We start from the raw sequence: 13,637 nt of genomic DNA on the forward strand, positions 1-13,637 counted from the left end.
AAAATGTGGAGTATGAGGCTCTCTAGAGTAAGTTAAGAAATACGTCGTCTACCACAAATACTCCCCTGAGTGTACCTGAACAAATGAAGATATACGAGGTGCATCTCAGTTTAATATCACGAGTTTTTGTCTCAAGTACTAACCACACGATAACTACGTAACTAAGATCAATTCCCGACGTAACATTGCCGCGCATATTTTCCACAACGTCGACGCCATGCTCCCACAGTCGCTGTGAACGGTTTTTTACGTCTCTGGTTTGACCACTGTAAAATCGCTGATTGAACAGCGGCACGACTCTTGAATGTGCGACCACGGAGAGTGTCTTTATCTTTGGAAAGAGGCAAAAGTCCCTATAAGCCAGGCCAGATGAGTAGTAAGCATGAAAAATACTTCAAAGTTGTCACGAAGAAACTGTAGCGTCGCGTTCGCCCGACGCGCTGGGGCGGCTTTTTGGTGGAACGCCTCATGGGCAGCGTTTTCCGACCGTTTTGTAGGCCATACTGGAAGTAGCGTGTACCTAAAAACGACTTGGTGGGATGTGCCGTAGTGCCCTTTGGAATACAGTGACTTTGGACTACCCCAAGCCTGTCGAAGAAGGTGGCTATCTCCATTTTCAGCTTTGGAGATAACCCGAATTTTTCTTCGTGACAGTTTGAGTGTGTGTGTGTGTGTGTGTGTGTGTGTGTGTGTGTGTGTGTGTGTGTGTGTGTGTGTGTGTGTGTGTCTGTGTGTGTGCACATGTGTGCTTTCATTACTCTGACTGGTGCTTCATTTCAGGATTGGCTCATCCGTTGTTAAAATCCATGAAAAGAAAGTCTGATTCATGCCATCACGACGCGTCAATATGGACTGACCGTATCCCATAAGTACAGCCTTCTCATCATTCCTCAGTATTCGTGGTACTCACCTGAAGAACACCATTCTCGTTTCCAGATCTTTCTGATGCATTGCGCGCACCGATCACACGGAAATGGTAAGTTCCTTGTCGATGAGTGCAACACTCATTCAGCGATTCATCAAGACAACTTTCTCCAGTGAGTCGACCATTTCGCCACACCGGCGGTTGCGAGGTCGATATCGTTTTGGTTTGTTGTCACATGATGTTCTGGCTTCTCTGAACTTCCACACCCACGAACATTCTTATCATTATCAGCCTATGTTTCACTCAACTGACGATGGTTTTCAGTCGGCTTCACACAACGCTAATAGAGAAAACGAATGTTTACATGATGACCCTGTAATAGAAACGTCTCCATTATACCATCAAAACCACTTCTCACTCTCGCCACTGCTGCAGTACCGTACTGCTATTTTTGTCGTGCACTCACAACGAGTGCACGTGAATTTCAAAATAAACCACATGTTCCTATTTGTTTCCACTCATGAGAAAAAAAACTCGGTTTATGTAAATAGAATGAAACTCATTTATGAAGCAATGCACGGTAATCTTTGAAAAGTCTAGAGCATCTAGACGATCAATAAGTTAGAGATATAAGTGCCGAAATTGTCATTGCTAGCTGGGGGCTTTTTACTGTACATTACTTCAGTATTTGCTTCATTTGCAGACTAACAATTATAGATATAAGGAATATTACGTTTTTAGGTTGGTGAGTACATGCAAGTACGTGTGACGAGACCAAACTATTAATCCTTATTTTCCTCTGGGTAGCAGGTCAGGTGAACAAGTGTGGACACGTGGAGGTAAAACGGTTAATCTATACTGAAATGCGTAGTCCACTCAATGGAGCAGTTACGACCATGCAGAAAACAGCAGGCAGTAAATTAGGTGAGTTGTTTGCGGGAATACTGTTGGACACAGAGAAAAAAAGAACTAAGACAATGAAGTGGGTACATATTAATGTACCAATCATCACAAGATCTGCACTTATACCCATATCATCCTGTATTACTAATATGTCTTTCGAATTGCGATTAAGAGAGATATTTAGATTAAGTTGTGGTATCGTTGATTTCTTGTAGCAGTTGTAGAATTCCTTCTTAAAAAGTAGTAGGTGGGGCAGGGACATAAAACAGGGCAGAACGCACATCAGAGAGGAACTGCACATGCATACTGTCACGAAAATTGGCTGGAAAATAGTCCCAAAAGTCTTAGAACTGATGAATAACCTGAGAACCAATGTACTGCTATATTTCGATTTACTTTTGTGTTTGATATACGTTGTACTTGGAAGGTGTAACTTTTTTTGTAATTGATACATATAACATCCATACAAACACACAAAATCTTAACACTTGGTGCTGCTTATATATGAGTTCGTTTAACCTGGCAAGATATTAACGACTTGACACTCTATTATACACAGTGTCGAAATTTTCTGGCAGATAAAAACTGTGTGCCGGACCGAAACTCGAACTCGGGACCTTCGCCTTTCGCGGGCAAGCGCTCAGCAACTGAGCTACCCAAGCACGACTCACGCTCCGTCCTCACAGCTTTACTTCTGCCAGTATCTCGTCTCCTACCTTCCAAACTTTACAGAAGCTCTCTTGCGAACATTGCGGTGCGTGAGTCGTGCTTGGGTAGCTCAGTTGGTAGAGCACTTGCTAGCGAAAGTCAAAGGTCCCGAGTTCGAGTCTCGGTCCGGCACATAGTTTCAATCTGCCAGAAAGTTTCATATTAGCGCACACTCCGCTGCAGAGTGAAAATCTCATTCTATATACATTGTTGTGGTAATTAAAATTTTGTTTTTTGAAAAACGAGTGCTCGTAGCGCAATGAACCAACGTCGAAACATTTGTAAGGATGTATGAAAGGGAAATGACGAATAAACCACTGAATGAAACACATTTCAATTTCTGCATGATAGGTTAATACTTCTTACTTCCGTTCCATGTTTACGTTCCATATTACAATCATTGCTCAGTGTGATGACCATGTGGTTCCATGTAAGCCTGGAACCACATTGGAAATATTATTTTACAATTGTTCGCGGCACTTATCAAACAGTGGACCATGGAATGTCCAGATGTGATGACACAGCTCGTGAACTGTCTGGAGATCGCACATTACGGTCAGCATTGTGAGCTATGGCGACAGCAACTTCTTCAACTACTTGTGGCGCCAATGGCTACTGGCCTCTCCCAGGAGCAGTACCCAAATCGCCAGTTCATTCGAATCTCCGAGTCATGTTCTCTAATCCCGGTGCGGAAAGAGGGCCTCTCTCTGTTCCTCCTATACACGCGAACTCTCGAAGAGCAGCAACGCTATTGCTGTTGTCTTGATAAAACAGTTTCACGAGTAAAGGTCTCCTCCCTTTATTGAGACCAGTGTTGACTCTCTACCACTGTAATGCATTCTGATACCGGCGGCTAACGGCCAGTCGCGACATTAACACTACTAGCAAAGCAAATTCCCCAGCGCACACTCTGAACTTTACTGTGAATGGTCTACACAGGCTCAATTAGAGAAAGGTTAGTTATAAAATTCTGTACCCTAACCAGACAACAACAGAGAGTTAACATAGCTGTGCCCATAGGATATCAACGGTATATAATAAAAATATCTTAAGATATGCGTAGTACTGTGTTATCAGTTTTATAAACATTGTCTTAAGTGACTGAAGGCAAAATCTTCTAGGTACTTAGGCCGCATCATGTTCCTTTTCAATTACTTCTACTCTATTGGCGTTTCGACCCCTCTGATAGGATCTTCTTCGGGGTCTTCAGATGATCACAGTTAGCTAAAGACTATCAAGTAATTTTCTCTCAACATTGTGTTCTTGACGACAAGGAGAAATGGTATACCAACAGAAGCGCATGCCAGCAAAGTAGAAGCAACTAAAATTGAGGAAAAAGTCTCTTAGTCAAGAAAAGTGTGAAAAGTAATGGCGCAAAATTAGCAGATAAGATTGAAGGGAAAAACAGAAATGTGTAGGGAAGCGAAAACTAAGGTAGTGTTGAGAGTGTGACGTACTGGTTCGCAGTTGGGTAGAAGGAAAGTGAAATGTTGTATGAAAAGAAAGCTACGCAGGCGATAGCAAGAAAAGATTTAGTCGTGTCTTGAATGCAGGTTTCTACACGAGTCACATGATTTAAATGGGGAAGGAGGAGGACATACATTCAGTTTCCACGTGTAGATACAGCCAAGATGACAGACATGTCGGATCTGGTTTTGTAGTTATGTAAAGATAATATTTGCTAATCGGTGGCCGGTTTTCAGAGCTCTTGCGCCTAACAGATCCATCGCAGCCACCGTGAAAGACAGTAAGAGAGTCTAACACGATAAAATAAGCTCACCAGCCAAGACATTAGTTACCTCTAGAGAAATAATTAAAAGCATCATTTGAAGGGCTTATTTCAATACTGGTACAAGTCCATTTGTTTCCATTTTGAGATACAGAGTCCTAAAATTAAATAAGCGCAGAAAAATCTGCAGTTGAGATACCAGAAATATTCAAGCATATGGCTTCTTGCTAGAGATAAACCTTTCTTTCTGTTTGTTTGGATCATTAATTTCAGAAGCTTTTTTTTTTGGTCATCAGTCTACTGACTGGTTTGATGCGGCCCGCCACGAATTCCTTTCCTGTGCTAACCTCTTCATCTCAGAGCAGCACTTGCAACCTACGTCCTCAATTACTTGCTTGACGTATTCCAATCTCTCTCTTCCTCTACAGTTTTTGCCCTCTACAGTTCCCTCTAGTACCATGGAAGACATTCCCTCATGTCTTAGCAGATGTCCTATCATCCTGTCCCTTCTCCTGATCAGTGTTTTCCATATATTCCTTTCCTCTCCGATTCTGCGTAGAACCTCCTCATTCCTTACCTTATCAGTCCACCTAATTTTCAACATTCGTCTATAGCACCACATCTCAAATGCTTCGATTCTCTTCTGTTCCGGTTTTCCCACAGTCCATGTTTCACTACCATACAATGCTGTACTCCAGACGTACATCCTCAGGAATTTCTTCCTCAAATTAAGGCCGGTATTTGATATTAGTTGACTTCTCTTGGCCAGAAATGCCTTTTTTGCCATAGCGAGTCTGCTTTTAATGTCCTCCTTGCTCCGTCCGTCATTGGTTATGTTACTGCCTAGGTAGCAGAATTCCTTAACTTCATTGACTTCGTGACCATCAATCCTGATAAGTTTCTCGCTGTTCTCATTTCTACTACTTCTCATTACCTTCGTCTTTCTCCGATTTACTCTCAAACCATACTGTGTACTTATTACACTGTTCATTCCGTTCATCAGATCATTTAATTCTTCTTCACTTTCACTCAGGATAGCAATATCATCAGCGAATCGTATCTTTGATACCCTTTCACCTTGCATTTTAATTCCACTCCTGAACCTTTCTATTATTTCCATCATTGCTTCCTCGATGTACAGATTGAAGAGTAGGGGCGAAAGGCTACAGCTTTGTCTTACACCCTTCTTAATACGAGCAGGTCGTTCTTGCTCGTCCACTCTTATTATTCCCTCTTGGTTGTTGTACATATTATATATGACCCGTCTCTCCCTATAGCTTACCCCAACTTTTTTCAGAATCTCGAACAGCTTGCACCATTTTATACTGTCGAACGCTTTTTCCAGGTCGACAAATCCTATGAACGTGTCTTGATTTTTCTTTAGCCTTGTCTCCATTATTAGCCGTAACGTCAGAATTGCCTCTCTCGTGCCTTTACTTTTCCTAAAGCCAAACTGATCGTCACCTAGCGCGTTCTCAATTTTCTTTTCCATTCTTCTGTATATTATTCTTGTAAGCAGCTTCGATGCATGAGCTGTTAAGCTGATTGTGCGATAATTCTCTTGCCGTCTTCGGAATTGTGTGGATGATGCTTTTCCGAAAGTCAGATGGTATTTCGCCAGACTCATATATTCTACATACCAACGTGAATAGTCATTTTGTTGCCACTTCCCCTAATGAGTTTAAAAATTCTGATGGAATGTTATCTATCCCTTCTGCCTTATTTGACCGTTAGTCCTCCAAAGCTCTTTTAAATTCCGATTCTAATACTGGATCCCCTATCTCTTCTAAATCGACTCCTGTTTCTTCTTCTATCACATCAGACAAATCTTCACCCTCATAGAGGCTTTCAATGTATTCTTTCCACCTATCTACTCTCTCCTCTGCATTTAACAGTGGAATTCTCGTTGCACTCTTAATGTTACCACCGTTGCTTTTAATGTCACCAAAGGTTGTTTTGACTTTCCTGTATGCCGAGTCTGTCCTTCCGACAATCATATCTTTTTCGATGTCTTCACATTTTTCCTGCAGCCATTTCCTCTTAGCTTCCCTGCACTTCCTACTTATTTCATTCCTCAGCGACTTGTATTTCTGTATTCCTGATTTTCCCGGAACATGTTTGTACTTCCTCCTTTCATCAATCAACTGAAGTATATCTTCTGTTAGCCATGGTTTCTTCGCAGCTGCCTTCTTTGTACCTATGTTTTCCTTCCCAACTTCTGTGATGGCCCTTTTTAGAGATGTCCATTCCTCTTCAACTGTGCTACCTACTGCTCTATTCCTTATTGCTGTATCTATAGCGTTAGAGAACTTCTAACGTATCTCGTTATTCCTTAGAACTTCTATATCCCACTTCTTTGCGTATTGATTCTCCCTGACTAATGTCTTGAACTTCAGCCTACTCTTCATCACTACTATATTGTGATCTGAGTCTATATCTGCTCCTTGGTTCGCCTTACAATCCATTATCTGATTTCGGAATCTTTGTCTGACCATGATGTAATCTAATTGAAATCTTCCCGTACCTCCCGGCCTTTTCGAAGTATACCTCCTCCTCTTGTGATTCTTGAACAGGGTATTCGCTATTACTAGTTGAAACTTGTTACAGAACTCAATTGGTCTTTCTCCTCTTTCATTCCTTGTCCCAAGCCCATTTTCTCCTGTAACCTTTTCTTCTACTCCTTCCCCTACAACTGCATTCCAGTCGCCCACGACTATTAGATTTTCGTCCCCCTTTACATACTGCATTACCCTTTCAATATCCTCATACGCTTTCTCTATCTGTTCATCTTCAGCTTGCGACGTCGGCATGTATACCTGAACTATCGTTGTCGGTGTTGGTCTGCTGTCGATTCTGATTAGAACAACCCGGTCACTGAAGTGTTCACAGTAACACACCCTATGCCCTACCTTCCTATTTATAACGAATCTTACACCGGTTATACCATTTTCTGCTGCTGTTGATATTATCCGATACTCATCTGACCAGAAATCCTTGTCTTCCTTCCACTTCACTTCACTGACCCCTACTATATCTATATTGAGCCTTTGCATTTCCCCTTTCAGATTTTCTTGCTTCCCTACCACGTTCAAGCTTCTGACATTAAACGCAGCGACTCTTAGATCATTATCCTTTCGTTGATTATTCAATCTTTTTCTCATGGTAACCTCCCCCTTCGCAGTCCCCTCTCGGAGATCCGAATGGGGGATTATACCGGAATCTTTTGCCAATGGAGAGATCATCATGACACTTCTTCAACTACAGGCCAGATGTCCTTTGGATACACGTTACGTGTCTTTAATGCAGTGGTTTCCATTGCCTTCTGCATCCTCATGTCGTTGATCATTGCTGATTCTTCCGCCTTTAGGGGCAATTTCCGACCCCTAGGACAAGAGAGTGCCCTAAACCTCCATCCGCTCCTGCGCCCTCTTTGACAAGGCCGTTGGCAGAATGAGGCTGACTTCTTATGCCGGAAGTCTTCGGCCGCCAATGCTGATTATTTATCAAAATTTAGGCAGTGGCGGGGATCGAACCCGGGACCGAAGACGTTTTGATTATGAATCAAATACGCTACGCCTAGACCACGTAAGCATTATAAACATGAAAGTGGAGGTAATGGACTTGTACCACTATTGATATAGGTCCTTCATTTAATACTGCGCAATTCCACCGTTGGTCTTGATAAGCACATGGATTCGTTTAGGAAGTTAGCTCACAAGGCTGTGCAGGTACATCGCATCAAGGTTAAATCATTAAGCCACTCGGGCCAAGCCAGTCGCTGAGGATCCGATCGCGCAATTGCAACAAATTGCCGGGCTGTTCACGTCGGCGATTTATCCGCTGTTCCAACATGTTCCACAGACTTACAATGGGGTTCAAGTCAGGAGATTCTCCAGAACAATCAAGATGTTTTAAGGTGGAGAAGTGTCCTTAAAACCAGCCAGAAGAACGTAGCTGTTAACGCCTTTATTTGCCTGGATGAGCAATGGACTTTTACGAGGTGATGGACTCCAGTTGTTCATTGAATGCGGAACCCGTCCCATTGTTCTCTCGTGAACACTTAGAATGGACCTTCATTTAGTGCCGACAGCAATTTCTGTTGGGTTTGGAAGCAATTTTGATTCATATGCCGTGAAAAGCGTCTCTCACCACTCTCAGTCAGGATTTTCTTCCGACCCCAATCCTGACGTCGTGTTTCGTCTTATTCCACAGCTTGTAAACAGGGTGAACAGTCCGCCATACGTGACAAGCCATATGGCCATAGACACAGCCAAAAACGATTCCACTTTTTTTGGTACACTGTCATCTCCTTACACTTTCCTATGTAATGTTACGATGTCCGCTCGAAACTTAAACGTCTCATTGATTGCTAGTGCCTTACGCTCAAGTAGAGGCAGTATCTGTGCGGTTGAGCAAGTGACACTATTGTTGCGCCATCTGTAAAGAATTAATGATTCATCGGTGCGCTTGTACTGGAGTGAATAATTTTGCGCCCGGTGAGCTTAGCTCGATGATATGCTGTTGACTCGCATTCCTGGAGACGTGGTTTATTTCCTACTACCGATTGTGAAAACATTCTGTCGTTTCCTTAAACTGATAGAGATGAAATCTGGGACAGTTCCTTTGATGTAAATAATGTGGAATGCTCTCCCCACCCAAGGTCTCTCTCTCATCAGATATTCATCAACGGCTTGCTAAACACTAGTCATAATTTCTTTCTATCGAAAATAAAAGAAAAAAATTTATATGTCCCATACTAATAAACAAAGTAATTAAATAATGTTCATATTATTATCAAAATACCTGAACCATTTTAATATATCAGCAAATCCTTTGTTCTAACATTATTTCAGAGATTCTTACTGCAGTTTTTGTAAACAAGTAGAGCTTTAAGTTGCAGTTAACCATTTCATGTGAAACTTGAACTTCTCCCGGGGTATCAAATACTCAACTTAATAGAATTCAGCGCTTTTGAGGAGGTTAAGAAAGACGTTATTCGTGATTTTAGGAGGATACATTCGTCCAAAAGAAATATTACAGCACCAGTCAACCTGTTTTACGTTCTCTAAGTGTAGATCTGAAACGCTTGTCTTGCCTGCGAACAAGGGTAGTGTTACGGTTGCTCTGGAATAGAGATTTTATGTCCAGAAGATGCTGTTGTTTATTATCTGATTCACCGAATCACAGACTCAGTGCTGAGATGAGAAAATGGAGAGGAAGACTGACATCCTCCTGAAGAAATGATATTTGTCGCAAGATACTATCATGAGTCTCTTACTGTGCCGCTCCACCCCTGGGTGATACTGCTGAACATTCGTGCTGCTCTTCACTTGCATTTCCCTGTCGAGTTCATTAAGATTTCCTGAGGTTAGGTTTGATGTTGAACTGACATGATTCGGTACGTACTGATTTGCACTAACGATTCATACAATTACCTGTACTACGAGCGGACGGGTGGAGTTTCGACCCCCTTCTCTGTTACCTATTCTTGCGAATCTTTTTATGGAGTATTTTGAGAAAAGTGCCCAGGAGCTGGCAGCGTTGAAACTTACCTGGTTTGATTTTCCAGACATGCTGACGACACTTTTAGTCATTGGCTTCATAGTGCTGAAAATTGCCTCAGATTTTTAGCACATCTCAGTTCAGCCCATTTACATATTCACCTCACTATGATATATCGGTCAGGAGGAAGGACGTTGGTGGTTGAGACATGCTACTTCTAGGAAGCAAACTCACGGTGATTTGTACCTACTCCACACGTTGAAATATCAGCAACTGTCGATAACATTACCCATCCGTAAGTTGTTTAAACAATTATTGCATGTCTTCCAGGCTAGTAAACATTTTTCCGTCGAGACTTGGTAACACCAAGAATATATTTCTGTTCTAAGCAAAATATGGAACGACATTTTGATTAGAATAAATGTGGAATTACCCTGACAAAGCTAGCGGATCCTTGAGGATAAGAGTCGTCACCGTAGCTAATGACGCCTGAGTCGTGTTCCTTGGACGGAACGCTGCCAGTCTCTCCAGATGTAGCGAGCACCGTCGAGTAGTGATTGAGACCGAAGAAGTCCGACGTTCCTGAAAAATATTACCCTCACAGTTTCTTCAAGATGTACCAGTATCTTATAATACAAGAAGACCTCTAACACAAGTACGAGAGAAAATCCATGGTGATTGATAATGCACAACATACCGCGAAATTTATCAACATCTTACTCCAAGCCGTTATGCTGCCATTAGTTTTTAGTCGTGGTAATATATTTCTAAATCCAGCGGGAAGGGAACTGTACAATTTCATGAGTATCGTATGTAATATTTCACTATTTTGTTTGAGGAGGTCGTGGACCCGTAGAGTTGTATGGCAACCAGATTTCCATGATGATGAATTGAAGACCCACCATCGTTACGAATCTACTTAAAATGAATCTCACGGTTGTGGAAGTATCATTACTAGCAGACAATCAGTCTATAAGAAGATGCGAAAAAACTGAACTCTCCTGTGCCAAATAATTTTGAAAACTGAAAGGCATATGTAATTTGCCAATAACTACTTCATCTTTGCCATCTCAGGTTAAATATCTTTATTAACTTCCTCGTTATGTGTTCTTTTTTATGTTTAAGCCTAACACATGTTTCAGACTGCACCAATTAACAGAAATATCGATAGATGACCATAGATAACGTTATCATTAATTCGTTATGAAAGATTTAATTTCTAAAGACACCAGAAGGTATTGTTCCTCTGAATGACAATTTTTCGCTACTTAAACGCAATGCAAGGGACCAAGGCTGTGAAAGCTTTCTTATATTTTTCGCACAGGAGAAGTTTATACGTAAACCTAAATTTTCTCCATTAATTGTACAAGTCCTTTACCTTCTGTCATTTAACGTCAAACTGCAAGTGAAGAACCAAGAGAAAATAAAAACATAAAACTGCCCGAAGGATTCTATACTGTGATGCACCCGCCAGTGGAAGACGTGGTCAGTCTTTCAGCGCACATTCCTCATGCATACAAAAGGAAAAATTCAAACATACTCATAGAACCAGAAACGCGTTTTCCATATAACAACTCACAATCTGCCATATCGACACTATGTGTCGATCCTCCCGCTGGCAGAGCGCTGTGCATCGCCCACGTCTTTCACATCTCAGCAGAAGAAGGAGCTCACGGGCATTAGATCATCAAAATCTGATCACAGATAAAAGATATCGTGATGCGGAGTCTTACTCAAACCTTCTCGTCTGTCTGTCCGTTTATTTGAATAGGCAAATGTCCAAAATGCTAGTCGAATTTTCATGGGTCTTTCGCAGGTAACTTCAGTATAGCTTGAAGCAGTGTTTAAGGTTTATTTCATTAAAATCGGACATCTGAACAGAAAAGATAGCCATACATTTTATAAAAGTCTATGCATGTCCCACATCTCCTCCGAAACAATTAGACCTATTTCAACCAAAGGTGGTACACGTACCACTGACTCCTTGGAAACAGTCGCCATTGGGGTAAGAACCAGGTACCTATCAAAGAGGTAGGATGGGGGTGGAAAAGAAGTCTACTCCACGACACGTGGATACTCAGATGTTATTCACCCAGTATTTGAGAAGGATAGCAGTTAGTGACTTTGAATAAACTTCACTCATGATTCCCCTTACGAAACGTTTTCTTGCTGACAAACCCCCCCACAAAATGATGACAAGATAAATGTTTATCGCTTACTACATTTTCGCTGTTCATTTTCGCATTAGGCATGAGGTTTAAATTTATTACTCCTTTATTACTAACTGCATTCGCAAGAAATACTGCAGACAGTGTTCACATATACCACTGAATGTACTTGCAAAATTATGTATTTGTACGACCCATAGTTCTGGAGATATGACGTCATAAGCACTGATATACTGTACATGGGAACTTCCCATTAATGCAATATATTTAAATTGATTTTTACTGACCCCTCTGAACTGATTTCGACGAAGTTTTGGTAACGAGATAGTTTGAAAGTTCACGAAAAACTAGCTACTTTAAACAGTGTGTAGTACAAGATAGTTATTGTTTTGATGATTATTACGCGAATTAGGGAGTGACAGTGTTCTAAAAAAATATTTACTCTTTGACTTTTGAACTTTTCGTCGAAATGCTGTCAATACATGCTACATGATACATTCTATATGATACGATTCAAACTAATGAATAGAATGCTTATATATTCTTTAATATGTTTCATTTTTTGCTTAATGTACACGTTGTATAATGTACAGCCACGTCAATAGCACGTTGCACAGATACACGTTTCTGCCCGTGTTCCTCCGCTGGACAGTGATGCTGCACATGATCGTGCGTAGGGACAGCTTAGTGGAGGTGAGAGTGGAGAGCACATCACAAGCTATGCTTACCCAGCTGGCGTTATTGCATGTGCAGTAGTTTAATCACTCACCATCACTCCGTATAACAGAACTACTGATATGTGAATGCAGCCAGGGGTAACAGCTAGTTGTGAAAAAATTGACGTTGTTTTATTTGCGTACTAAATATTTTGAGTGTTCATAGTTAGCCAGGCCACCTTAACATCAATAACAGCCACAACATAGGCTGCCACTCTATTATCTACACTAGCTGTTATCTTAGAATGCCCTAGCATAACAATAACTTTGCTATGATGAGTGATGCTGAGTAAGTGAACTGCTGTATGTACTATAACATCAGCTGCCCTCATGCGTAAGTATGGCTCATGAAGTGCTCCACATGCTACCCCCTCTAAAGCTGTCTGAATGCGCAACTCATCTCCATGCTAATGTTTATACTGAGCAGTGCATACAGAGGAGCACGGAAAGGATCGTGCATCAACGAATCATGCTGTTAAATAATGTGGTGGTATGGATTAAACATACTGAAGATAGTAATTACCTGACATTCTCTGAAGGAGAATGACCTCTATACCAATGTAAATAGGCTTATAAAATAGAAGTCTCACCACACAGATAACAGTTGATACATATTCTGATTAATAGATTCTGAAATGCTGTATTGTCATCTTCAGAGCTGTGTTACCAATGTATTAGAAGGTTCATAATTTCTATAAAACTTTGACTGAGTTATGTGAATTATAAAGCCCCTTCATGTGGCATATTGCCATCTGGTCATTGAAAACATGGAAATAAACTGTGGAATTAACAACATTTCGTAACAGAAGCCGCTCAAATGTTTATGGTAACTCCACAATCATAGACTACTACAAAGTTTACCTCACAGAAAGGACACTAAACTAAAAGCCATAACTGTATCAGCAATGCACAAAGTTATCAAATACATCAGATAGAGCACATACCCTGCTGTCGAATGTGGGTACATTGACAATCAGTCCGCTACTGCTAGAGAGATGTCAGAACTAGATATGCTTCAGAGTACCATCAGGTGGCAACACTCTCTT

General features: G+C 41.2%; 1 protein-coding gene across 1 annotated transcript in view; it reads right to left on the reverse strand.

Moving 5' to 3' along the window:
- Positions 1–13,637, reverse strand: part of LOC126282012 (myrosinase 1-like) — a 108,071-nt gene that overhangs the window by 13,502 nt on the left and 80,932 nt on the right. Inside the window, exon 8 of the mRNA XM_049981403.1 lies at positions 10,141–10,289. Within this exon, the coding sequence (XP_049837360.1) occupies positions 10,141–10,289 (149 nt within the window). The remainder of the gene's footprint in view (positions 1–10,140; positions 10,290–13,637) is intronic.

This window comes from Schistocerca gregaria, chromosome 7, assembly GCF_023897955.1.
Source record: "Schistocerca gregaria isolate iqSchGreg1 chromosome 7, iqSchGreg1.2, whole genome shotgun sequence".
NCBI classification, from domain to species: Eukaryota; Metazoa; Arthropoda; class Insecta; order Orthoptera; family Acrididae; genus Schistocerca; species Schistocerca gregaria.